General features: G+C 38.6%; 4 protein-coding genes across 5 annotated transcripts; 1 reads left to right on the top strand and 3 right to left on the bottom strand.

Annotated features, from left to right (window-relative positions):
• Positions 1-334: 334 nt before the first annotated feature.
• cxcr1 (chemokine (C-X-C motif) receptor 1) lies at positions 335-3,529 on the bottom strand. The gene is made up of 2 exons (XM_079464942.1): positions 3,323-3,529; positions 335-2,860 (listed from the first exon to the last, which is right to left on the bottom strand). Exons 1-2 carry the CDS (start codon positions 3,357-3,359, stop codon positions 1,773-1,775), a joined length of 1,125 nt encoding a protein of 374 aa, XP_079321068.1. The 5' UTR covers positions 3,360-3,529; the 3' UTR covers positions 335-1,772.
• Positions 3,530-5,171: 1,642 nt separating this feature from the next.
• arpc2 (actin related protein 2/3 complex, subunit 2) lies at positions 5,172-11,097 on the top strand. The gene is made up of 10 exons (XM_079464557.1): positions 5,172-5,431; positions 6,280-6,314; positions 6,470-6,582; positions 7,798-7,843; positions 7,919-8,105; positions 8,353-8,446; positions 9,241-9,367; positions 9,952-10,052; positions 10,276-10,376; positions 10,677-11,097. The coding sequence occupies exons 1-10, from the start codon at positions 5,358-5,360 to the stop codon at positions 10,696-10,698; spliced, it is 900 nt and encodes a 299-aa protein (XP_079320683.1). The 5' UTR covers positions 5,172-5,357; the 3' UTR covers positions 10,699-11,097.
• Positions 11,098-11,208: 111 nt separating this feature from the next.
• LOC306899133 (keratin, type I cytoskeletal 18) lies at positions 11,209-15,755 on the bottom strand. 2 transcript variants are annotated; one of them, XM_079465187.1, is made up of 8 exons: positions 15,192-15,668; positions 14,632-14,714; positions 14,392-14,548; positions 13,847-14,011; positions 13,613-13,738; positions 13,300-13,538; positions 12,770-12,804; positions 11,260-11,612 (listed from the first exon to the last, which is right to left on the bottom strand). In XM_079465187.1, the coding sequence occupies exons 1-8, from the start codon at positions 15,534-15,536 to the stop codon at positions 11,413-11,415; spliced, it is 1,350 nt and encodes a 449-aa protein (XP_079321313.1). In that variant the 5' UTR covers positions 15,537-15,668; the 3' UTR covers positions 11,260-11,412. The 2 variants fall into 2 exon arrangements, with proteins under 2 accessions (XP_079321314.1, XP_079321313.1); XM_079465188.1 differs by lacking the exon at positions 12,770-12,804 and having other exon boundaries at positions 11,209-11,612; positions 15,192-15,755.
• A 3,259-nt stretch (positions 15,756-19,014) lies between these two features.
• Positions 19,015-23,031, bottom strand: gpbar1 (G protein-coupled bile acid receptor 1). Its single transcript, XM_079464166.1, has 2 exons — positions 22,936-23,031; positions 19,015-21,431 (listed from the first exon to the last, which is right to left on the bottom strand). The coding sequence occupies exon 2, from the start codon at positions 21,369-21,371 to the stop codon at positions 20,349-20,351; it is 1,023 nt and encodes a 340-aa protein (XP_079320292.1). The 5' UTR covers positions 21,372-21,431; positions 22,936-23,031; the 3' UTR covers positions 19,015-20,348.
• Between the last annotated feature and the right edge of the window lie 2,069 nt (positions 23,032-25,100).

Here is a 25,100-nt window from a genome sequence, read left to right as displayed (position 1 = left end):
TGTGGTTTTCTTTTTATAAATATATCTAAAAATAAATATACATTGTTTATAAATCATATGTATAGTGTACATGTTTACTTATTAATCCATATTAAGATAAATTCTTTTTATTTTCTTAAAAAAAAAATGTTATTAAAAAAATAACATATTCATCAATCCATTAAAAAAGTTATCACCATTTATGTAGTCTACATTAAAAACACCATACAGCCTACCTTCGTTTTAAACTGTATGTTTGACAGTCAGCAGACTAATTTCTTCCTGATTTCTGTGGAACTCCATGGCCGTTGAGAATTTTGCGCTTAAACATGCTATGAGAAATTTCAGACATTTTGCTCAACTTAACTTTATTTCTCTTTTAATTCACCCATCTCTTTTCAACAAGCTACTCAATGAGGGCGATATCGGTGTTTGTAAGAATGATTCTGGGTGACAAAATGTAATTTAAAGTTTGATTGAATTCTTAACCCTGCACACAACAGACCACTTCAGATGATGCAACAACACTGTTTTTTTCACTTGTCCATTTCCTTTCTCACTTGTCCAGAGTTCAGATGCAAACCCTCTAAATCCGTAATTTCCGCTTTCCATTTTTCATCAGGTTCCTACATTTACTTTCAGCAATACTAGATATTTTAGACTGGGCAGTGTGTGGTATTAAGCGGGTTTTGAAGCAAAATTATTTCGGTAACTGATCTCATTTTTGACAGATGTGACATTCAGAGCAGGGGTTCTCATCTCAATATTCATAGGACCCCGTTCCACTCCCAAAACATCAACATTTCTACCCAATAAAACATTTTATAGCTTAATGTTAACCATTAAATGTTAATGTAATGTATAAAAATGGCTTTTATTGAATTTCAATGTCAATTTTGTCTAATTTTAAACTATTGGTCACCTTGAGGCCCTCTTGATAGTCACCTGGGCCCCCCTCATGGGGGGTACCACTAATTTGCATCTGAACTACACACACGTTTGAACACAATACGACCAAGATAATATCTTTAACCGATTGATGTTGTTTAACAAATAACTTTAAGACATAATTAAATATGTAATATTCGAAATAATTATAAATAAATAAAAACCGTAAGTGCTTCTGGACCAATGTTTACATCTTGCGAAGTGGTCTTATTACAATGACAGTGATAGTGTTTGCTTCAATGGGCTATGTGCAAGCGTGACTTCCGTGTTTCACGTTCAGAACCCTCAGCAGTTTCCGGTTGGGGATACTTAAAGTCCCCATGAAATCAAACAGGAAAATTCTAGGCATCTTACACAGTGTTGCAGTGATCATTATAAATGATTTATCAGTGTACACCATTATTTTTTCCAAATTAATTTGCACTTGTAATCTATAATCAAAAACATTAAGCCCCTTTCCCCCTCTCAACAACAACTGTCCACCACATGACGTAAGCAACAAAATAGAGGTAGGACTAAACAGTCCAATGGCCAGGCATTTTAGCCCTCCCCTCCAGGCCCAAACCACAAACCAATCAAAAAGGGAAAAGCTTAATAAAGACTACGCCCTTTCTGACCACTAGAGGGAGCCAACACATTATGACATATGCAATACAACAGTGTTGAAAATGAAGCAAGCAAGGGTTTTACACTAATGCATTTGCCAGACATTTTTCTCCAAAGTGATTTACGGGCAGGCCTATACGTTTCCAGGGATATAACCCATGGCCTTTGCACTGCTAACACCAACTACACAGGTCAGTTTGTCTTCATTCACAAACGTTGAAGTCCATTGTATCGGCAGCTCAAAGGAAACTCGACGTGATTTCCGATGGCAGTGGCAAAGAAGAGGACCTGCTCGATCTAGAGATTGAAAAGCGATCCAGAACTCCTCTCCTTTGGAGTAATTGCATAAATCTCTTTCTAAACTTCTCACCCACAAAAGCGTACAGCACCGGGTTCACGCAGCAGTGCACGAGGCCTAGGTTTTGCGTAGCAAACATGGCGACGTCCACAGAGGTCCGCGTAGAACAGCTGAACTGAAAAACCTTGGCCCTCAACAGCGTGTCGACTATTGTGGAAACGTGAAACGGGGTCCAGCACAAAAGGAAAGCCACAACCACAGTCACTATCACCTTCATGGCCCTGTGCTTCTGGAAACCCCGCGTACGCAAGAGGCGTGCCACCGTCACACTATAGCAGATCAGCATGACGACCAGAGGAAGCAGAAAGCCGAGCAGGTGCTTTAGGATACGCGTGGCCAGTCGCCACTCGTCGGCATTCTTCACCTCGAAGCGTTCCGCACATGCGGTCTGTTTGCCCATTTTGGAATAAAACGCCTCGTTGTAAAGTGACGGCAAGGAGAGCACGCAACTCAAAACCCAGACCATTCCGCACGCGACGCCGCTGCACAGTCGCCGCTGAGCCTTCTGGGATTCCATAGCGCGCACGATCACCATGTAGCGATCCACGCTGATGCACGCCAAAAACAAAATGCTGGTGTAAAAGTTGATTTCCTTCACCAGGCAAACCAGTTTGCACATGACATCTCCAAACACCCAGCCGTGCACCACAGACACTGCTGAAAAGGGCAAGATTAGAGCCAGCAATGTGTCGGCAAGCATCAGGTTGAACAAATAGACGTCCGAGGAGGAAAGAGCTCGTTTGTTTGAGCCGATCACCCAGCCCACGATCAGATTCCCAGGTACAGCCAGCAGAAAGATGATCACGTAGATGACACAGAATGAGATGTTGACCGCATCGGCGATATTGATGGGTGAACAAATAAGCGTGTTCTCATCCAAATCAAAGTCGGTGATGTTTTGGAGACTGTTGTTGAATTCTTCCTCGTAGAAATCACCGAAGTCATCTATTTGATGGGAAGTGTTTGGATCTGTAAACAATTTGTTGAATTAATAAGCATGAAGTCAGCAAAACATGCGACAATGTTTGGTAAATTAGTGTTTATGTCTATAGTTTAGTCTACATTGAAAGGGATTGAATCATAGGCTGTTTTATAATCAAATAAAGAGATAATGTCTATAACAATAAAAAAGGTTTAAGCAGTTCTAAACTCAAACTCTTTCTTTACATAATTACATTTGTTGGGTTTTCATTTCATTTCAAAACTCCAAAAGTAATCGAAGGAAGATTTAAAAAAAAACTAACCACAGGACCTTTCAAACAAACAAAACTGGTGAAGATTAGATAGATTTAGATTCAACTTTATTGTCATTACACACATACAAGTACAGTGTAACGTTTAAAAATCAGAAGTTTTAAAAATCAGAATTGAAGTATTTTAAATGACCCAATGAGTCCAATAAATGATTTTGAAATGATGATTCGATCTTACCAGTCATTGCAACTTGCTTTATATGATAATGCCGCATATGAAAATCCACAGATGCTTGCGTTCTTTTATACCCTTTGGGTGATGTGGATATATCCTGTTTGCCTAAGACTGAAGATTACTTAGAGGGTGCCAGCCCAACAAATTTTCTGGTTAAGAACGCAATACTATTTAAAGGATACACGTGTAATTCCTTTAGAAAGAGAAAAGACTTCGAAAGCATTTTCTCTTCAACAGGAGACAGGCTTCATACGGATGAATCCAATATCTGTAGCAGATGCAGAAGTTGAGGATGCTGGATGATGTTGCTTTTATGTGACCAGAAGAAAGCAGAACATCGCAGAGATGTTTGGTGGGGAAAATTTCAAACATTCTTAGTGTCACAAGATCAACACCTCGTGTTCCATGTACGTAAACATGATCAAAACAATCAAAGTCAAACTTGTGATCCTAAAAACATGTACGATGTCTTTTTAGAGTAAATGACTACGCAAGACAAAAAACAAAAATGCGGATCAATAAAGAACTAATCTTTATGTGTAAAAATGACGTGGAAGGGACTTTCAACATATAGAAGATTGATCACGTGTGAAAAGATGAGAAGCCACACAAAATCACTTATCACAACCAAAAGGAAATTGAGCAACTCTGTTGTCTTAAAACTTTCAGAACATGTTTGTTAATCACATGAGGAGCAGCCAGTGTATTACACCGCTGTTTAAGTGTGAGAATGGCAAGAATTGCGTTTCCCAGTTTAAAACATATTTGTGTAGAACAGCTTTTAGGGATTTTAAAGTTTGATGTGTTCTGTAAAGTGTCCTTGCCTTGAAAGCTATTATATAAATGTATTATTATTATTATTAATAAACACAATTCTTTAGGAGTTGACATGGACATTTGAGAATGAATTTATTTCTTAACACGTTGCCTATAGACTCCCCCCAATAATCAAAAAAGTGTTCAGGTTTTTCATTCACACTTTTCATTCAGCTTTTTTATTTACAGCCTTTATACTGTTTTTCCCAGAATTACATTGGTCTAGCACAAGTTAAACACTTTTGTGAATTTTCAAGTTGAGAGAATGTTATTTTTTACAAAGCCCCCTTTCTGTTGTATTCAGGACAGGAAGGGGCACGTCTGTTTTGGGAAGTATGATGTTAAGGAATGTGATATTAAAGACTAAAACCACAGAATGTTATACGTTTATGCTCTACGTAGGTTTGTATCTGTTTTAGACTATTTAAGAGCATAGGAAGGGTTTTATTCCACGTTGAAAGATCACAAGCAAAGCTGTGAATATGTAGAGACCAGACTGATGCACTCAACAAACACACTTATAGACCGCATCTCTTTATTTACAGTGTGTGTAAAATGCAGTAGCTTTCCACTGGGACATAAATATGAAAGAGGTCAAAATGTGATTATTCATCATATCGTCGGAATGCACTGCACTGTATGTTTTGACTCTTGCCAATAAAAATAAAAAGCTATTTAATGGCACTCATGCAACCAAATGCAAGAAGATCCCAACTGAGATGTCCTGGTAAAAGAACAGGTCAACCAGAAATAACAATTCTCACTGTGTCGTTTAAAAATCATATGGTGGTATTTGCATTCGAGCACAAAATAAACAATTATAACTGTACATTATTTAGCAGTATGCCTGTGCTCTAGCCTGTTTTAAACAGGTTAGACCTTTAACACAAAATTGACATAAAAATCATTGTTAGCTATGGAAATGAACTGATCGAAAGTTGTCGAAATCCACAAGATTGACTTTTAAAATAGAAAATAATCAATGACATAATAATTAAACATAACATTTAAAAAGCACGAGTGCTAGAAACTTAGTAGTTTTGTTTGAACGTCTACTACAAATGGACGGGCACTGACGCGGCCAGCCCGCAGGTCCTACGATTGAATGCGGAAGTAGGCGGAAGTCAGGAAAACCAAAACGGCTCGAAGAATTGTGGAAATAACGACATTTGCCGTTTATTTTTTAATTCCATACCGCCGTTAAACATTATTTCGGGTCATCATGATTTTATTGGAAATCAACAATCGGATCATAGAGGAAACTCTAACGCTTAAATTCGACAGCGCGAGCAACGGGTAAGATAACTATCATCCTGTCCGAGTCAGAACTCGCATCAAAGATGAACAATTCAATGCCTGCATGCCTTTAAACGATACAGAGATCCTTGTGCGCGGATATAACAGCACAAAATGGATGCATCGATCGCTTTTGTTCTGTCAGTTTTAATGAATGCCTTTGATTGTACAGTAAAGCATTATGACTGGGGTGTGTCCATCGTTACACGTTACACAGAAAACCAGTTTATCTCTCTTCGGGATTAACCCAGCGAATGATCTGCCTATTAATTAACGTTACGTTGAAATTACGCGTAATGAATTGCGATCATTGCGTCTGTCGCTTTAAGATGAACTGTTCTTTGGGAATCTAGCGATGCCACAGGGAAGACTGATGTCACTTCCTGATCATGCATCGCAGTAATGCATGTTGCTGCATGACAGAAACTAGCCAGTGCAAATACTCTGGCCTGCTAAAAGAATCCCATGACAAAAACAACTGCAAGTCATCGCTATAAAAGGAACTGTATTGGCTTTATTGGGAACTATAATGGGTCTCTACTGGTAACGTGTTGGGTTCGATTGGTAGGATGTTCATTGGAAGTAGAACAGCATCAAATCCTACCGGAATAAGGCCCGGAACATACTTCCTATTGGAATGGTTCATGATATAATGGATCTGATACCTACAAATGATACTAATACAGAAAAAATAAGACATTCAGAAAAATATGCAATAAAAATTAACCTGAATTTCAGTCTCCCACAACGCTGGCATTAGGAAAACGAAGAGTTAAAGCACCAAACCACCGCTTTTCTTACCCGTTACCAAACTACAATAACTTATATCCGTGTTCTGTTTCGTTCAGGAACAAGCCTGAAGCAGTAGAAGTCACCTTTGCAGGTAAGCTAAAAGTACAAATGACTTTAGCAGCATTATAGCTTTTCTTTGTCTTTTCAATGTAAAAACAGCCTAGACGTGTATTTCTTTGACCACCATTCTGCTTGCAATTCCAATGTTACGAATGTGTATTGACATTGGGATCTGATGTTGTTTAGATTTTGATGGTGTACTCTACCACATCTCCAACCCTAATGGAGACAAAACAAAAGTAATGGTCAGCATCTCTCTCAAGTTCTACAAGGAGCTGCAGGTGCATGGTGCCGATGAGGTATGATTTCGTAAGATTAATGTCGTTCTCTTAAACTTTGCAATTTTCTTCGTAGGCTGTAAAATAGTTCTGCCCTCCCGGTTATGAAAGTTACAGTCTAGTCTTCCTGACATATGACACAAGCTGCTTTCACGTTGTTCTTTTGGAAAAAAAATTCGTACCGTCCTGTGATGGTAATAATAGAGTATGGGGTAATTATAAAGTATCTACGCACCATTTAAGGTGTTAAGTGTCCTCTGTGGTTTCACTGTGAAACAGGAAGTGACTGTGACTCATTTTGGATGGAGGAAGTCACATGTTAAAAAAGAAGTAAGCTGCTGTTTAACTTGAGATGCTTTTATTCCACCATCCCATTCCAGGACAATTTTTGTTAGAATCCATTTTTGCGATATAGCTAATATTCATGATGATTTATATGGGAGAATCACTTTAAGTTACATTAACATATTGGTGTTATTACACCTATTTTCATCCAAGTTTACGAAGCCTCCTTTAAGTTAGTTGTTTACCGGTTTATTGAATCTGTTCTATTGAACCATTTCAAAGGAAATACGTTAATGTTGAGATGTATTGTAAAAAGGTTTAAGATACAGAATGAAGAGACTTTTATCAGTGCAATGTCTCTTTACGCAGCTCTACCTGAGAAGAGTTGTTCATTGACCGTGATGATGCTATTAAACACGGAGTCCATTTGTTTTATTCTGATGTGACTTTGCTTCTTTTTATTGGCGTTGATGTTATGACCTTTTCCTCACAATGCAAATTATCATTCAAAATATGCCCCAACCCCGTCCAGCCTTTCTGTTGCAAGGATTGCTAATGCAAATCTAATGATCTACCAATGCAAATCGGAAATGTCCCTTAACTTTCTGTCCTCATGCACACACTCTGTGATAACAATGAAGTAGTTTGATATATTAAATCCTGTCTGTCATCTCCTATGACATACAAACAAATACAGGTCACAATAGACAAAATACAGGGCGCTCACGGCATCTCAAAAATGCACGGAATGAGACAAGCCACTGCTTGTAACTTCGTGCAGGAGCCGTTTACTTGTACTTTTTGACCAGGCGTCTATACTCATTCAAACACTCCTAAACACGAATTTGATCATATTTTTTGTTGTTATTTAAAGCACGAGGGCTTTATGTTTCGATGTACATATTCAAATTTTTGCTCCTCTCATTATGATGTGTGTGTATTTTATTTCAGTTGCTTAAACGTGTTTATGGAAACTTCCTTGTGGCACCAGAAGACGGTAGGTCATGTTTTCTTGTTCTTTATTTACTGCATGACTTCTGCTTCTCAACATTTGACTGGTTTTGTTCTTTAGGGTACAATATTTCTCTGCTCTATGACCTGGATGCCATTCCGCCCAACAAAGAAGCGGTGATCCACCAGGCCGGCATTCTGAAGAGGAACTGCTTTGCCTCCGTCTTCGAGAAGTATTTTAAGTTCCAGGAGGAGGGTCGTGATGGAGAGCAGAGGGCTGTTGTGCATTACAGGGAGGATGAGTCTATGTAAGGGACTTCAGCATTTTGTAATATTTGCATTATTGTATATTGAATAGCTTTATTGAAAAATAAACTTGTTTTGGAAAGATTGTTTTTAGACTATTTTGCATATTTGCAACAATCTTTAAGATTTACATATCTTTATATTAACCATTACATTCTCTTGACCTTCTTTGAAGTTTTGGATATATAAAGATGATTGAAAGCTGAATTGTTGCCCTATTAGCAAAAACATGTTGCATATATGTTTCAGGTATATCGAGGCTAAGAAAGACAGAGTAACCGTTGTCTTCAGCACAGTGTTCAAGGATGACGATGATGTCATCATCGGGAAAGTGTTCATGCAGGTTTGAGTTTTTTTTAATACTAACACTGAGGTACTGTAAAGTTATCTGATGTCATTTTCACATTCTGCAAACATTCCAGGTTTCTTCTGTACGTTTATCGATTGAAAAGACAAGCCCTCCGGGTGTTTCGCAATTCAGCTGTTTCCTATCATGGTTTTCTTTTTAAATGACAAGGTTAAACCACCATCTGTCAAGCACGGCTGTCATTTACAGTAAACCAAAAACGTCTGAGCTCATTTTTGAAGCGCTACGTTACTCTTGGGTTGTACTCTTGTTATTACGGCAATTTATTCTGATGGGGGAAATCATCCTAATAAAGAAAATGCACTCTTACTGTAGATTAATTTCATCCAGTGTGTCTCTGTTGGTGAAAAGAAAAACGTTCTTATCTTGAAAAAGCGAACATTTTTGTCTTTATCAAGATAATATTCTCATTTTAGGAAGAGCATTACTGGAAACAGGGAATCTCTCGCCACTGTCTGAGTCTCAAATCTCATTCATAAAAAAACAGATTTCAGTTTATTTTTCAGTTTTAACAGAACGATCATTAAAAGAAAAAGATCTTCCTATGTAGAATAATAGAGGATTATTAATAATGAAGTCTGGCATCCCTACAAAAACAGCTACATTTTGTAACGCCAATTTTAAGACAAAAGACTCATAACAGTAAAACTATTATAAAACACATCCAAGGTAAGGAGTAGGAGCCTCATTTGTAGGTGTCGTTGAAATAGTCGAACAACTGCATTCCGAATGGTTCGGTCCGCTGTTAACATCTGTTTTTTCGTGTTTAGGAGTTTAAGGAAGGGAGGAGGGCCAGCCACACGGCTCCTCAGGTGCTGTTCAGTCACAGAGAGCCTCCGCTGGAACTGAAAGACACGGATGCTACAGTGGGAGACAATATTGGCTACATCACGTTCGGTTCGTACCAAAATTCTTCTGTGTAAAAAGTCCAAACTGAGACCTTCTGAAGGTTCAACAAGTGGTTTGGCAGGTCCTGATTTTGTCGTTCCTTTGTTTAGCATCAAACGAAGCATGAAATTCTAATCCTTAAAGACACCTAAAACAAGAGTAGACCTTTTCAAAGAATAGTGAAGAAAAGCCCTTTGTCTTTTTTTTTCCTGGTTCATTTGAGTTTTTGTCACCCACGGATACAAGGCCAGGACAAAGAGGTGGTACTTACCTGTAACAGGTGCTCTGTGTTTGTGTTCCATTCACGAGAGCAAACATCAGCCTCTTTTCAATCGTTGTACACAGACACACCCTTTTATCAAAGCCGACTGTATAAACCAGTACTTCACTGCTTCTACTTTTTCAAATGAGGAAATATCTGTGTTTACTTTTCTTCTTATGAAGTTCTGCTTTTTTTTTATCCGTTTAACCTAAGGCAATGGGAGTAGCTATAGCTAGAAATAGGAACCGTTTGTATTTTTAAATCTCAGATTATTTGAAAAAAATACATTTCCGCACAGATCCTAAGCTTGCTTTGATCTGATTTTCTCCAGTGCTGTTTCCGCGACACACCAACGCCAACACCAGAGACAACACCATCAACCTCATCCACACCTTCCGGGACTATCTGCACTACCACATTAAGTGCTCCAAGGTGAGACGCTCCCTAAAATCTCCTCTTTGCATAGTTTAAGTCGGATAATCGAAAGACACTTGACTGTGTTTACCGAGGCCCCAGAGCTCATAGAAAGCGCTGTAGTGCGCTCCTCAGTTTGCATAACTATCATTCAACCATATGTAAACAAATATAATGGGAAGTTTTGTTGATGGATTCCTGGGAAAGCTGATGTTTTACTTGCGTGTTTATCTCGTGTCAGGCCTACATTCACACTCGCATGAGGGCCAAGACCTCCGATTTCCTCAAGGTACTGAACCGAGCTCGCCCAGACGCGGAGAAGAAAGAGATGAAAACTATCTCGTAAGTGCGGTTTTCACAACCTTTTAACACGTTCTAGCCACAGAAAGCTGATAGATTTTGTAACATTTTGAAAAAGAAAGTGTTTTTAATCAGATACTTTATTCAATAGTAGAGGCAGACATTTGGAAAATTCTCCTGTGATAGTTATGAACATTAGTATTATTTTTCATTGTATTTTTCGAATCAAATATGCAGCGTTATATTTAGTTATGAATTACGTTAAGTTTGGCTTTATTTTGAACATCTGTTGCCTTGTTTTGGCCTGAGAAAATAAAACTAACACTCACATGATCTGTTTAGGGGAAAGACCTTCTCACGTTAAGGACGTGTCACACGGTCAGAGCACATGCTCTCACAAGACCACGTTGAGATCCGTGGGATTTTTATACACCGCTGGCCAGTGATGTCCGTCATCCTGTCATTTGCACCTCAGCAGGGGGACAAAAGAAATTCCTCGCTTGGCATTTATAGCATATTATATGTTGGATAAACCATTTTTGATACGCTCTTGTGTTTCATTGCGTAGGACTCTGTTGTGTGCCAGAGTTTTATTGACAGTAGTCATGCAGTATTTTCCTCTTCCTCTTTCGCCTTTGTTTCGCCAAATGCATCAATATTTGACAACTTGAAATAAACCAATCCTCTATATAACTCTTTCGCTCAGTTTTCTTTGTCTGGTATTTTGTTAAGAAACTAAATAAAAACAATACTTGCTTTACATAAGAACACGTTTATAAAACTTGACTCTAAATCCTGTAATACCCTTTTGAGGGCATGTGATAAAGTGATTTTTATTTCGGTTAAAGTTTATAGGCAGTGCGGTTAAACGGATGGCTTTAAGTGGTTTATTGCTTTACTTAAAACATACCACAACCACAGTATACGATAGACCAGAAAACACTGACCAAAAAATGAAGTTTATTGAGTTATTTATTGTCACAGAGGAGAGTGGAGAAAGCAACTAAAAACAGATGCACATGCGTCATAAGCCTGCGATAACAAGACTAGAAATGTAGTGCGTGGTTGAAGAAGAAAGTCACTCGTTTTGCTCCACGGCATCAGAGGAAGCTTCATCCTCCTTTTGCCCAGCAGATGTCTCCTCATCTTCCTCCACACGAGCGTTTTGGTTGTTAAAATGAGTTGTGTTTGGCTCATGTGTGCTCTCAGAGATCACCTCTCCATCCTCTATCTCCTGGCAGATGATGATAGTTTTCTTATGAATTTCGGGAGGAGGAGCTGGAGACAGATGTTGGAAATTACAGTCATTCGGTGTAGTTTATCTTATGAAGAGGTTATTAAAGCTGCAATCTGTAACATTTCCTCTCTATCGACATCTGTGTTTGAAATGTAAACTTTCAGTTTACGTTGTGTACTTTACATTGGTTCAAGTCAAATTCACGACAGCTCAACTTATAAATCATCTTTATTAGCTTACCATTGTGAATCCGAGTAAGGTAGGAGATTGGTTTTAATGCAATTGCTTTATACCAGTTTTTTTTCTCTTCATTTTAACCAAAACAATTACGGATTGCAGCTTAAACAAAATAAAAAGGTAAACATTGCAAGCAAATAAAGTTTTGACAGACCATGTTAAGTCTCAAAACAGCTATGTTTATTAGTTTAAAATGGAAAGCAATATTTTATTATAAGCAGGGCCATTCTATATAAATGATGCTTTCTTTGGTTTGATAAATGCACAGATTTAAAAACTATCATTGGTCAAATGTGTCTAAGCTGAGTAAGACTTGCTATCTAAAGTAATTTTTTATGTTTTCAAATATAATATAGGAATATATATAAATTCTTATATATCGTCGCTGTCCTTCCAAAACCTAGTTTTTTCAGGAAATGGAAGAGACACTGTTCTTTTTAAATGATTAAATACCGTGTTGTCAACGTTGACGAGTACTTACTTATTATATTGGTTAGAAACCCAGTGATAAACATAAAGGGCGACCAATAATAATGACTTAAATATCACAAAATGAAAATATGAAAGAAAAAATTATGAAAAATGGCAGCACCGATATGTAAGCAACGCAAAGGTCGTCCGTTTGATTTCAACAAAACACATACTGATAAAACGTGTAGCTTGAAAAGTCACTTTAAATCTAACAACTCAAATGGCACCTTTTCTATAGAATGACCCATTTCATTCTTAAATTATCTTGATTAAATGTAATGAACACAAGAGGTTAGCAGGGACAACATTAAAAGCACGACTGATCGATGTATATTTGGTCAGAGAGGGTGCAGGCAGCATTATTTACTCCTCTTTGTTAGAAGTGAGTACAGCGAAGGTTAGGTTTTAGTGGTGTTTAGGCTGGGTGGATCTGGGTTAAGCAAAGCACGATTGTCAACTGAAACCAGAAATCTACACACACGGCACTTACCTGCGTACAACGCCTGCTCTAAAGAAAAATCCACTCTGTGGGAGGCAGGAGAAAACACGAGAGGAGAGAGAGAGAGCGGAACAGATGTTGTTAACCGGGGTGACCACAGACGGACAACAATTGAGGGGGTCAAAGGGTGAATCTGAATCGGTCACTGAAGTGGTCATTGATCAACTGTTTCTGTGGGGTGGATGGGCGGGCACATCTTCTGTAACTCAATGTCTACAACCGTGTTGCCGGATGTCTGTTATTAGAAGGACAGACGCATGCTGGGACATGTTTTAGGACAAGCCTGTCGAGAGAATTTGTGCCTTATCTGTTGTGCTCACAAGGGAAATTATCTATTGGACCACAGTAATTTAAAAGAAATAACGGTCTGCAATCAATGACCAAATCGTTGCAAAAGCATTGGTATTTGGGATGAGCAATATAGCTTAGACATTTTTTATAAGCTTTCTTTATGATTCTTATATAAAGCTTAAGATTTGATTGGAATAAATGGTTATGATTCAGTTCATGGCATCTCTAACCTGTTATTGTCCCCCTTGTCCTCACCAACACCCTCCAGGAGGCCGTGATAGGTAGCGATCTCAGCCTCGAGTTTCATCTTAATGTTAAGCAGGGCCTGATAGTCAGCGGCCTGGCGTTCCACCTGGGCACGCACCTGGCCCAGCTCCGACTCCAGCTGCATAATTCGCGTGTTGTGCCCACCGACTTCCTGACCGTAGCGGGCTTCAGTCTCATGCAGTGTATCCTCCAGAGATCGAATCTGCATTTAAGGATAAATAACAGTTTGGTGAAAGGTTATGGTGCAGATGACTTCGATCAACGTGTGAATCGTACCATGTTGTGCAGAGTCTGCAGGTCGATCTCTAGAGCTTGTTTCTGTCTGCGCAGTTCATTCAGCTCTGTCCTTCCCGTCTGCAGAGCCTCTGTGTTCTGCGTCACTTCAGCTGCGATGTTTTCAAACTGGATGAAGACATTTAAGGGTTAAGCACGATCGTGTCGATAAAACAGAAGGAAGTTACAGAGGTATGCAAAATATGAGGTTCTCTATGGCCTATGGTTCGTGCTGACCTTGTTTTGATACCAAGCTTCGGTTTCCGCTTGGCTCTTCTGCGCGGCTCGCTCGTACTGCGTACGGATGTTGCCGATGATTTCAGGGAGGTCTGCGCTGTCTTTATTCTCCATTTGCACATTGACTTGGGAGTCGTTGATTTGGTTACTCAGGTTGGCTACATCCTGCAAAAATATGACTATTAATATGAAGCGTATGAAGTATGCATACTGCCTGCCCGAAGGCATGGACTGGGCTTCTTGACAGGGTGGGTTTGTCTGTTGGCCTTGGATTCTTTTTCTCAACCAAATCGAATTCACAAAAGTTATAAACCAAGATGAATAAGTGTGCAATAAAATAGTTGCATAAATGTTTTTTGGAATCTCTATATAAGGTCTCACGATAAGGTTGTCTCGAACTCCTTGATCTATTTCTCTGACGAAACTGAATGACATTCTTGTGAGATGTTCTGTTTACTATCTCAAACAAACCACCCGAGTATATATGTACTCAACACAGGTGTTGATGTTTCTTCAGAGCAAAACGGTGTATTTAAGGCGTGTACCTCCTCGTGGGTTTTCTTAAGGAAGGCCAGCTCTTCTCTCATGGACTCGATCTGGCCCTCCAGTTGCATACGGCTCATGTAAGTGTCGTCCAGCATCTTGCGCAGCCGTGCCAGATCCTGCTCCACCCCTTGCCGCATGGCTTGTTCTGACTCAAACCTGTCCGCAGGGAACAGTTCATTTACATGAATGACTACAGGACGCTGTGCTTCATCTCGCTTAAAAAAATACATTTTTCTTACTTGACTTTAAAATCGTCGGCAGCCAGGCGGGCATTATCTATCTGCAGAATAAGTCTGGCATTGTCCATGGTCATTTCCTGGATCTGAGGTAGAATAATGAAGACACTGATGTCAAAAATCATCATTTTGCATAGTTCTCGTTTAACGTCATGCTGAGAAATACAATGATAGGGCATCATTTGATGTGTTTGTTCACTTTTCTTTTCTATTATTGTTTTCTCTTTGTTGTCTTTCCAGCTAACAAAAATAAAACAAATGGTTAAATAGCCGCTCATCCTTAGCTCTGGTCTTTTTCAGCATCAGGCTTGCACAAAATGAATAAATGAAATACTTGCATTGAAGCTTCACAGGGACACACTTGACTGAATGTATGTCTCCTGTCTTTACATGCACATTACCTCTGCTTGCAATTTCAGTTTTGCACAATGCAAAAATATTGCTAGACCATTATTCCAAAACGTGGGAAGCATCACAAAGAAGAACGAGGTGTGTCCAAGCTTCGATTGTTCATTACAGTAAAACAATGGATGAAAGTCAGACAAAAGCTTCTATTTGCTCACCTGGTTTCTCAGATCAGCGATGGTTTTCTCAAAAGGGCTCCAGTCCCTCCCAGTCTCGTTGCTTTTTCTCACGAGAGCCTCTTTGATCTGCTCCTCCAGGGTGTTGTTGGACTCCTCCATGAGTCGCACGTTGGACAGGTACCCCGCCAGACGATCATTCAGACCCTGCATGGTCTCTTTATCATCAGGGGCGAAGCTGTTGCTGTTAATGGTCACGTACGGACGCATTGCGTTGGCCATGTTACCTATAGAGGCAGATGAAATAGCCCCGAACATGCTGCCTCTTTGACCCAGGCCGGATAGACTTGCGCTGGAGAAACTCCTGGAGGTGTTCCTGAACGACATCGTGCGGATTCGAGTTTGTTCTTTCACCTGAAGCAGGTAGACAGTGTGAAGAGGGGTTGGCGCACGGATGCTTTATATATCACCCGAGTGATGCGTTCAGCTCCGTCCGCGGTCATTGGTCTGTCAGTCTACACCTGTTCGTCTCTCATTTGCTTTACCAAATGCGAACGAACATCGCAAGACAAACAAGAGCAGGGCAGACTGCTGTATCGACACGATATGCATTAATGAATTCATTGCACTTAAATGCATGAATAAATGAAACCCTTCGTGCAGTAAATGAATAGGATACATGCATCCTCGTGCATGATTATTCGGTGCAATCCCAAGAGAATAAACTGTTTAGCAGATACTTTAAAAGATAAAGTTCTTCTGTTTAAATGATCAGAACAATTAATAACTTGTGTATAAGTGTATCCTAAATATTGAATTATTATTTCGTCTTTATTGCTTGATGCATGAGATGGCAAAGAGTTTTTCAAAAGGTGTTCTGTTGTTCCTAAAATGCGTTACGTTTGGTAACATTTCAACACTATTTATTTATTTATTTATATATGATTTTTAATGATCAACGATCAATAAAAAGGTGTTAGATTAAAGTCAGAGGTCGTTTGTGTATAGAAAACATCATATGGGGAATACGTGGTTTTATAGCCCCCTCTAGCGGTTGGGAACATCATTTTTAGTTTTTTGTATTTCATTATTTTGCTGTGTACCTTTTTTATTTGAGATGTTATAGCAGGTATAGTATGGCAAAACGCTCTACCTTTTTATTGCAAGTGTAATGAAGGCTCATACTTAAGATTCATTTTGTGTTACTTTTATATCTATACAAATATTAAATATATTATTTTATATTTACTACATCAAAATTAAAAGCATCTTCAAAGGTTATTTTTTTGCATCGGTACAAACGTTTAACAATTCTTTAGACTTTCTTACATTTTCGTAGATTTCCATAATGATCATTTTACATTATGAAAAGAGAAGTAGGCTACGTTCAATGGCACTTGCATACGTGTGATAAACCTGCGATTGCACGTCATAAACATTTCATGTCATCAATCACCCGTCTCAAATTGTTGGCCATGGTGCGGATAAAAGAACTAAAAAGGAGTGCAAAAACTCATGCAGACTAAACACACTGTACGAGAGTGTAGCCTTACACAACCAATATTGATAAGATCGACGCAGAAACAGCCCGGAACAGCCAAAACAGAGACTTCTAAGAACACCAGAGACTGATGATAAAAGCACAGGGAAAGATACATATGCGATGTCTTCTTCAAACAAGAAATCAGAAAAGGATTAGATTCGAAATTCCTAGAATACTGTTGAATCCAAACACATTTTATGAACATCCACTATGGCTTGGCCTCCCCGAAGTTTCAGGTTAACAGAAAAAGGAACATTTGGGAGATTGGCTTAACTTTGCTGTCAATGTGTGGCCATTTTTTGTACTGATACGGGCAGAAAACGCACCGCTGTCTGGTTCTGCTCAAAGATTTTATATTATGGGTGTAACTCAATCTACTGTAAACACGTGATTGTGTAAATCTACATTAAGGGTGTATAAATCATTCAGACTTGCATGCGCCGGTCAACTTGGCAGTGGAGTTTCACAGGGACATACATAATGATAACTTTTAAACCTGTTGATTTCTCAGATTTACTCAGATTTTAAATTCTGATTTAGAGCTGATAAACACCTGTGACATTTCATAATGCAACCCATAATGTGCCATGTTTATTGGGTACCAAAAACTCACAATGAACAATATGACAGTAGAATAATTGTTTATTTTGATAATTAATATAAAAGTATTTCACTCTTTATCGGACATTTTTACCATACTGCTGTGGACAATGCTTTATAAAAGCAACAATTTAAGTTTAGAGGCTTTATTATTCTTCACAAGGCAATTTCTTAAACATCATAAAATAATAAACATGTTAAAAACCCAAGACGATAAAGACATGACACATTACAAATGCGTTCCTTTAAATGTTTTGTTTATTATTTTTTATACTGTTCTGTTTTTAAAGTCATGCATTACAAGGATTAAAAACTTTACTGTCTTTATGTTCGGGGTCCCGTGCAGAGACCTCAGCGATTTGTGTACAGATATTTTAAAAACGAACTTCCCTTTTTCTCTTTTATTAAGTCTGAATAATGAAAACTTTATATTATAATAATATAAATACGTTTTGAATATCTTTTTGATTCAGAAGATCTGCTGAACATCAATGCCTCGGCGACCTAAAAGAACATAGAGATAAATAACATCCTGACAGCCAGTAAAGCAGTTAGAGAAGATGGAGAGCCAAGGAAACATTAAACAATGAGTTTGGTTCAGTATATTTTATATTGATCTAGTTACATTTTAAGTTAAATTATTGTCCTGGTCTGAGGACAATATTATGATGTAAAGTTCTGATTTACCGCTGCAATATCATTGGCCCCAGAATAATCTGATTTATAGGATGTGGATCTTAAAATGAAGGCACAATATAAGTCGAGCAGGTAATGAATCTGCACCTGCTTTTCGGCTTTTACTCTCTAATGGGTTATTACAGTTGCCAATAGATGAAAGGGAGCAATTCTATTCACAGGTGAATCTCAGGTAAACCCGAGTCTTATTGCATCACAGTACTGAATTTATTTCCCCAACATTTATTTCTTACCTGAACCATACCCGTTCAGCGCTCCCTCACCTTGACTGAGATATCTTTTCATGCTTTCTTCCATCTACTTCCGTCTATCTCCTTTTATGCTGCAAAAATGTAAAATAATATTTCTGATCTAATACTTAACCCAATACAGCGTTTAAATAAAGTTGCACAACATTAATGTTCATTTTTTTAACTTCTTGTTTTGAACTTACAGTATTTGCACCAAAAACAAAGGAGGGACCACATTTTGTAAGTTGCAGTTTTGCACATCATCTGAAGCATCACATATTGAGTCACCGCACCAACAGTGGGCACAAAAACAACTGTCTGCGTACTTAACTTTTGTATTTATCCCAAACTATTAATCATTAACAAGATGTTCTGATGAAAAGGTAACAGGTGCGTGCTCATTCAAAACTCTCTGTCACAATGCTGGGATGTTCTGAATGGTTGCTAGGGAGTTGCTAATGTGTTTTGGGTGTTGACCAGAACATTGCAAGGATATTGTTGGTGTTTCTAGGTAGATTATGCATTTGAGCTATGGGAACCTCTTGAAAGTCAAAATGATGAATGTCAAAAAAGCCGAAAATAATTTGCCGGCCCGGGATATAATAAATGTTCATGCTAAAAGCTCTGTGAGAAACAAGAAGAGGAAGAATGTGCAACAGATGAATTTGTGTGTGTCCTGCAGTTTTAATACTCTTGACCTTGTTTAGCTTTAAACCATTAGGGAACAATGAGTCAGAGAATTTCTCTGTAGAAGGCAAACCCAAACTAAAAATGACCATGAAACACTTTTATCTTTATATAAATGTGTATTTGAGTGATGATCAACATTAGAGTGCAGTCGACAATGTTTGTAGTAACGTTACTGAAATACTCACAAGGTACACAGCATATTTCATAGTTTCACAACATCTAACACAAACTATAAAGGCATCTTAATTTGTCTTTTGTCTCTTGTTTAGCCACTATTCAAATTTGGCAGAAACACACATTCTCCAGACTTCCACTGGGATAAATGAGTTTGTCAGCGTACAGACACTTTCTGGGAATATGTATACGGCTCTATTGGAAAACACTCATACATCTGTTTTTTGCCTTTCATTTTCCTATTAAAATGCTTTCCGTATTTGTTCATTAATGACAACAAGCTCTTCGTGACGTTAAAAGTATGTCTCATTGTAAATGTTTTACAAATGTTTAGAGTACGAGTTATACGCTGTGACATGTATTGTAAACTAACACATCATAGTCAACTAGATTTCGATGTGTAATTTCACAAAAATCTCTATCCATGATGCTTTTCACCTGCTAACGGACTTGAAAGATTTGTTTATTTTACATTAAAAGCCCTTAGACGTTTGCATTATTGGACTAAAAATTAAGATAGACCAGATCAGATGGCTGGATATAGACAGAAAGAGTGTGAGATGGATAGATAGACAGACAAGACAGACAAAGAGACATACTATAGACAGACAGACTATAGATAGATAGACAGACAAATAGACAGACAGACATACAAAGAGACATACTATAGATAGATAGACAGACACACAGACAGACAAATAGACATACTATAGATAGATAGACAGACAGACAAATAGACATACTATAGATAGATAGACAGACAGACAAATAGACATACTATAGATAGATAGACAGACACACAGACAGACAAATAGACATACTATAGATAGATAGACAGACAGACAAATAGACATACTATAGATAGATAGACAGACAGACAAATAGACATACTATAGATAGATAGACAGACAGACAAATAGACATACTATTGATAGATAGACAGACAGACAGACAGACAGACAAATAGACATAGTATAGATAGACAGACAGACAGACAAAGATATATACTATAGATAGATAGACAGACAGACAAATAGACATACTATAGATAGACAGACAGACAGACAAACAGACATACTATAGATAAATAGACAGGCAGACAGACATATTAAGATAGACAGACAGACATACTACAGATAGGCAGAAAGAGAGTGAGACAGACAGACAGATATTTGTTCTAATACTTTATAAAGCATTTTATGCACCACAGAACTGTTGAGTTTTAAGTCACATTTGACACGTTTAATTGAAACATGTTTCGGCTCATCAAAGAGTAATATCTCTGCTGTTCTGTCCAGCTCTGCAGCGGTTCCTCAGCTTACGCATGACTCTGCTGACGGGCTCTGTGTACTGCTTATTCGCCAGCCCCAGTATGAGTGGAATGATGGCCATGCTGCCGATGCCCGTACAGGACATGATGATGTATAAGGAGGAGCTGGACGCGCTCACGCCGCTCTGCAGGGCCGTCACGGACATCAGCTGATAAATGATGTACGGCACCCAGCACACCAGGAACGTGAGGGACACGGCGGCAACGCATTTGGCGTAGCGCAGGTTGAGCTGCTGCTCGTGGTCCGACTGCTGCTGTAGACGGTCCACGGCGCGCTGAAGCTTACAAATGTTCTTCACCTGTGTTCGCGCGATCCACAACACCCGGCCCGTCATTCCGGCGATGGACAGCATGGCGGGCAGCACCAGCCCGTACACTTCCAAGTAAATGAACACCTCGGGAAACACCTGCTTGTAGGAGCATACCTCATCCGTCCCAGAGTAGTTCCCAGATGTGGAGGATCTCACAAAAGTCTCGTTTAGGTCGGAGCTCTTGTTGCCTTTGAGGTCCACCCAGTTGTTCCAGCCGAAGGCAGGAAGTGATGCGTACAGCAACGGGGGGAGCCAGACGATCAACAAGGCCACGGGGAAGCAGCGATGGACCCAGAACTGGCTGTGGTGCAAAGGACTGACGATACACAGGTAGCGCTCGTAATGCACCATGACTAGATTAAAGAGGAAGGACAGAAATAAAAAATTGGGTAATGTGTACATCAGCAAGCAGCTCTTGAAATCCAGGAGCCGATCGAGGGCCATGCGTGGAATGAAGGGCAGGGTGATGCCCGTGCACAGATCGGCCACCAGTAGGCTCAGGAAGAAGTAATTGGGGGTGTTGTGCAGCTGGCGGTTGCAGGCTATGCCCACAATGATGAAGAGGTTGGCCAGGATGATAACTGAAGACAGTGGTACGGTGATATAGAAGATTAGGTTCTCAATGCTCGGCTTGTCAAGCGGATTCATGCTGGAGCTCAAACCTGTTCTCCGCTGGACCAAACCAAGGCGGGACTAAACCCATTCACACTGAAAGAAATAGGAGAGATGTTTATAGCATAGTTCTATCAGCTACACAGTAAACCTGCTGTATACTTTCTGCCCTTATCTTATATACGCATTTGGGTCGCAAAAAGCGTGTAAAAGTAATAGTCAACTTTCAAATGTATATAGTCACATTATTTAATCATTAATGAGTCATTTTAAACCTGCATGCTGTTGTATTTACATAGCACAGTTTCGTTTTTAAACATTCATTTCACCACGATCTCATTCTTGAGTTGGCATTTTACATTTAGTCATTTAGCAGAAGTTTTTATCCAAAGCGACTTACAGATGAGGAAACATTGGAAGCAATTATAACAACATAAATTATATCAAAACCTGTTTAAGACATTTATGTTTATATTCATTTTTGGTATAACAGGGAAAATGAATAACATATGTTTATACAAATATGAATATTAATTAGCATATGAATACAAACATGGAAATAGAAACAAATATGAATAGAACTATGATTTTAAGTAGAAATAACATACATAAATATTAATACAACAATGGTGAATATGAAAATTAGTTTCAGGCTTGTAAAAATATCACATAGACACATCATTTTCATATTTTAATCACTGTATAACAGATTTGATCTGGCCATGATGCACAACTTCAATGCACAGTTTAAACTTAAACCATGTTTAATGATTGACATATTAAATACAATCTGCTTAAAATAGTTATTACCACAACATCATGTGTTAGTCTAACAGAGAGCATCTTAAACTTTATCTCAGGTTTGAATGGGTCAACGCTGCATGGTCGCATTCGGCTAATGTTTAAATATTTATGTGTCATGTTGCCATTTGTATTAAACGATTATTTCAGACAAAACCCACCTGGCTTTCCACAACTAAAAAAGACATAAATCTACTATCAAGAAAATGTCCTACTTTATGTTCAATCATAGCAGGTGATCTGTTGGATTTGTTGCTTTTATTTTAATTTACCCTTTTACATGACATGTTATTTGACATATTCAATAACTATCTTAATATTGAAAAGGGATTAATAGTTTAGAAATAGAGTATACTAAGAAATTCAACACATATTTCAATTATGTTGCTTTTTGGTGGTTTATACAGTGGGATCTAAAAGTCTGAGACCACATTTAACAATTTTTTTCCATTTGACATTAGAACATGACGCTAGCAACGCCAAGGTGATGGGTTTCATCTCAGGGGATCATAGTCAGAAACAAAAAAATTATATTACAATGCAATGTAAGTCACTTTGCCTAAAAGTCAAGTCAAGTCAAGTCAGCTTTATTTATATAGCGCTTTTTACAATTTTCATTGTTACAAAGCAGCTGTACAAGAAAACATTGACTATAAGTAAAACATAAAAGGTTATGGAAGTCAAAACACAGTTCAAATATCAGACACACAATAAATTACTATATGCAGAGTTAATTAAATAAGACTATCAAATTCTAGCATCTGCCAAATGCAAAAATGTAAATGTAAAACAAACTCACCTGAAAACAATGCTTAGGCTTCATTCAACAGAGACACGTGTGATGTTCCAGCCATGTTTTGATCTGTGATCCAGTGTTAATCCTTTCACATGTAAACAGTCTCTGTGCTCACCGTACACCAGCATTTGCAGCCCAGTTTTCCCAGTTGACAGAAGTCATACAGTCGAGCAGGATGCTTCTTAAAGGAACAGTGACCTCATTCTGACTTGAACACAAAAACACCACAGGAGAGGTGTTATACTCAGGAGGTCAACGTTTACCCACAATTTACGATACGAGTGTTGGCCAGCTGTGCGTGGAATAAAACATGACATATTACATATTTCTCCTGCGAAAACGAAGCAATACACATTCAAAAACTCACAAGAGAGTTCATCTTTTAAGTGTCACGCATAAATCTCGCCCTGCCGTGCACTTAAAACGGCAGAAGTCTTTTGGCACACGCTACCGTGTGGCTTGCTTGGACAATTCTGTATTGCATTTAATGCGCTGTGTGACATTTCACAATATATAATGTTATGAGTCACAGGGCCTTGCATACTGTGTACACTTCACCTCTTCAAATTCTTTACTCACTGTACAAATGACCGTCAGTGATGGATGAGAAAACCACAGCGTTTGCTGAAGAAAAGCAGGCAGATGAAAGTCAGGCTTGCTTTGCCTGCTGCCATTTCAAACACATCTATCAAACTCTGTGTCACATTTTCATAAGCTTCCGCTTGGCTTGCCTCATGCCTGAGATATGCAACGTCACAAAAACCACAAAACCACACACACGCGCGCGCACTTGTTTTAATAAGAACGTGTCATTGACTTCCATTGTTTTATCAGACTGTTCATATTCATATTTCAAAACCCATGAACTAAACCATCGTACAAACCTGAACCATTATTCGCTTTAAAATAAAACATGATGCATTTTAGAGATTTCCTAAATTTCTAAAGGATAAAATACAGGCCAAGACTTTTGCTCAGATTTTGAGTCTAGTTAAAAAAAAATCGTAGAGTATTCCACTAAAAATAATTGTTAAACAGTGTCTCTTACAAGCAGCGATGGCAATAACGGCGTTATAGATAAATGTTTGCATTTTACATTTATGCATTCGCCAGACGCTTTACATTGTGTGCGACTTACATTGCATGCCTTAATATAGTTGAGCTCACTGAAGCAGTTCTAATACTAGTAGGCTCTTCTCTCATCCAAAGGACCTGCAAAGTTTTTTTCAACTGATTTCGATTGGTTTGTGTGAGTTGGGTGGGATAACCGCATAACTGATGATGATTGGCTTAGGTAAAGTACATTTTCACCTTATGCCAACCAGAGGCAGAGTAGGGCGGGTTTTAAGTAGCTGTGTCTCGTTTCGGAAGGTTGCGTCCTTGTGTGCTCCGGAGGCCTCGAAAGAATGCGGTATACGAGGATCCTCAACTTGGAATTAAACGAGACATCCTTCATAGGACATACTGGCAGAAATGGAAAAAGGACGAACCACGTTGCTATGACAACATGTCTAATTAATAAAAATGACTTGTACATGATTTTAAGAGGTGAAAAGTTGGTTACTTTCTACCCTTAACAATGCTAAAAGAGTTCAACAAATGTACCGTTTTTGCCTTACTGTTTTAAAGCATTTAAACTACATACACCTATTTACTACATATGCCTGCTAAGATTAAAAAAAACATGACAAGTTGCATTTGTAACATTTAAACACCACATATTTGTCATATGTGAACCTGCTGCTGGTTCAAATAACAGATGTTGGCCGACGCAAAGAATTGTGGGTTATCTCTAGAAGGAAGGATACACCTCATGTGTCCTCTGAATTCTTGTGAAAGTAGGTCGCACTATAAGGGTGCATATGGAGTGTCCTTTTTGCTTTCATGAAACGAGCCGTAGCAGGCTTCAAATGAGACCTCCGGAGGACGCAGCCTTCCGAAACGAGACATGTTACAGTCGCACAGAGTTACATGCCGCTTAAAAAGTAGTCTCACACCTTTGAAAACGGAGTCTTTTACTTTTTTAAAGTAACGTGCCCAACACTGCTTACAAGTATAACCAATTCTATACGCACACACACCAGCACATAAACACGCTTTTAAGAGGAAGACGAAGAGAAGTGTCAGTGTTCCGTCATGAAGTATGTATTGTGTATGAGTTGGTTGGG

The sequence above is a fragment of the Barbatula barbatula genome, assembly GCF_947034865.1.
Source record: "Barbatula barbatula genome assembly, chromosome: 9".
Lineage (NCBI taxonomy): Eukaryota > Metazoa > Chordata > Actinopteri > Cypriniformes > Nemacheilidae > Barbatula > Barbatula barbatula.
This window is presented reverse-complemented; position numbering and strand designations above follow the sequence as displayed.

Coding starts and splice junctions, on each gene's coding strand:
- cxcr1 (XM_079464942.1), bottom strand. CDS start 3,359: ATGCGGCATTATCATATAAAGCAAGTTGCAATGACTG. Junction 2,861..3,322: donor AAAGCAAGTTGCAATGACTG/GTAAGATCGAAT, acceptor AATTGTTTACAG/ATCCAAACACTTCCCATCAA.
- LOC306899133 (XM_079465187.1), bottom strand. CDS start 15,536: ATGTCGTTCAGGAACACCTCCAGGAGTTTCTCCAGCGCAAGTCTATCC. Junction 14,549..14,631: donor GCCGACGATTTTAAAGTCAA/GTAAGAAAAATG, acceptor CCCTGCGGACAG/GTTTGAGTCAGAACAAGCCA. Junction 14,012..14,391: donor TTAAGAAAACCCACGAGGAG/GTACACGCCTTA, acceptor ATATTTTTGCAG/GATGTAGCCAACCTGAGTAA.
- arpc2 (XM_079464557.1), top strand. CDS start 5,358: ATGATTTTATTGGAAATCAACAATCGGATCATAGAGGAAACTCTAACG. Junction 6,583..7,797: donor AGGTGCATGGTGCCGATGAG/GTATGATTTCGT, acceptor ATTTTATTTCAG/TTGCTTAAACGTGTTTATGG. Junction 7,844..7,918: donor CCTTGTGGCACCAGAAGACG/GTAGGTCATGTT, acceptor TTTGTTCTTTAG/GGTACAATATTTCTCTGCTC.
- gpbar1 (XM_079464166.1), bottom strand. CDS start 21,371: ATGAATCCGCTTGACAAGCCGAGCATTGAGAACCTAATCTTCTATATC.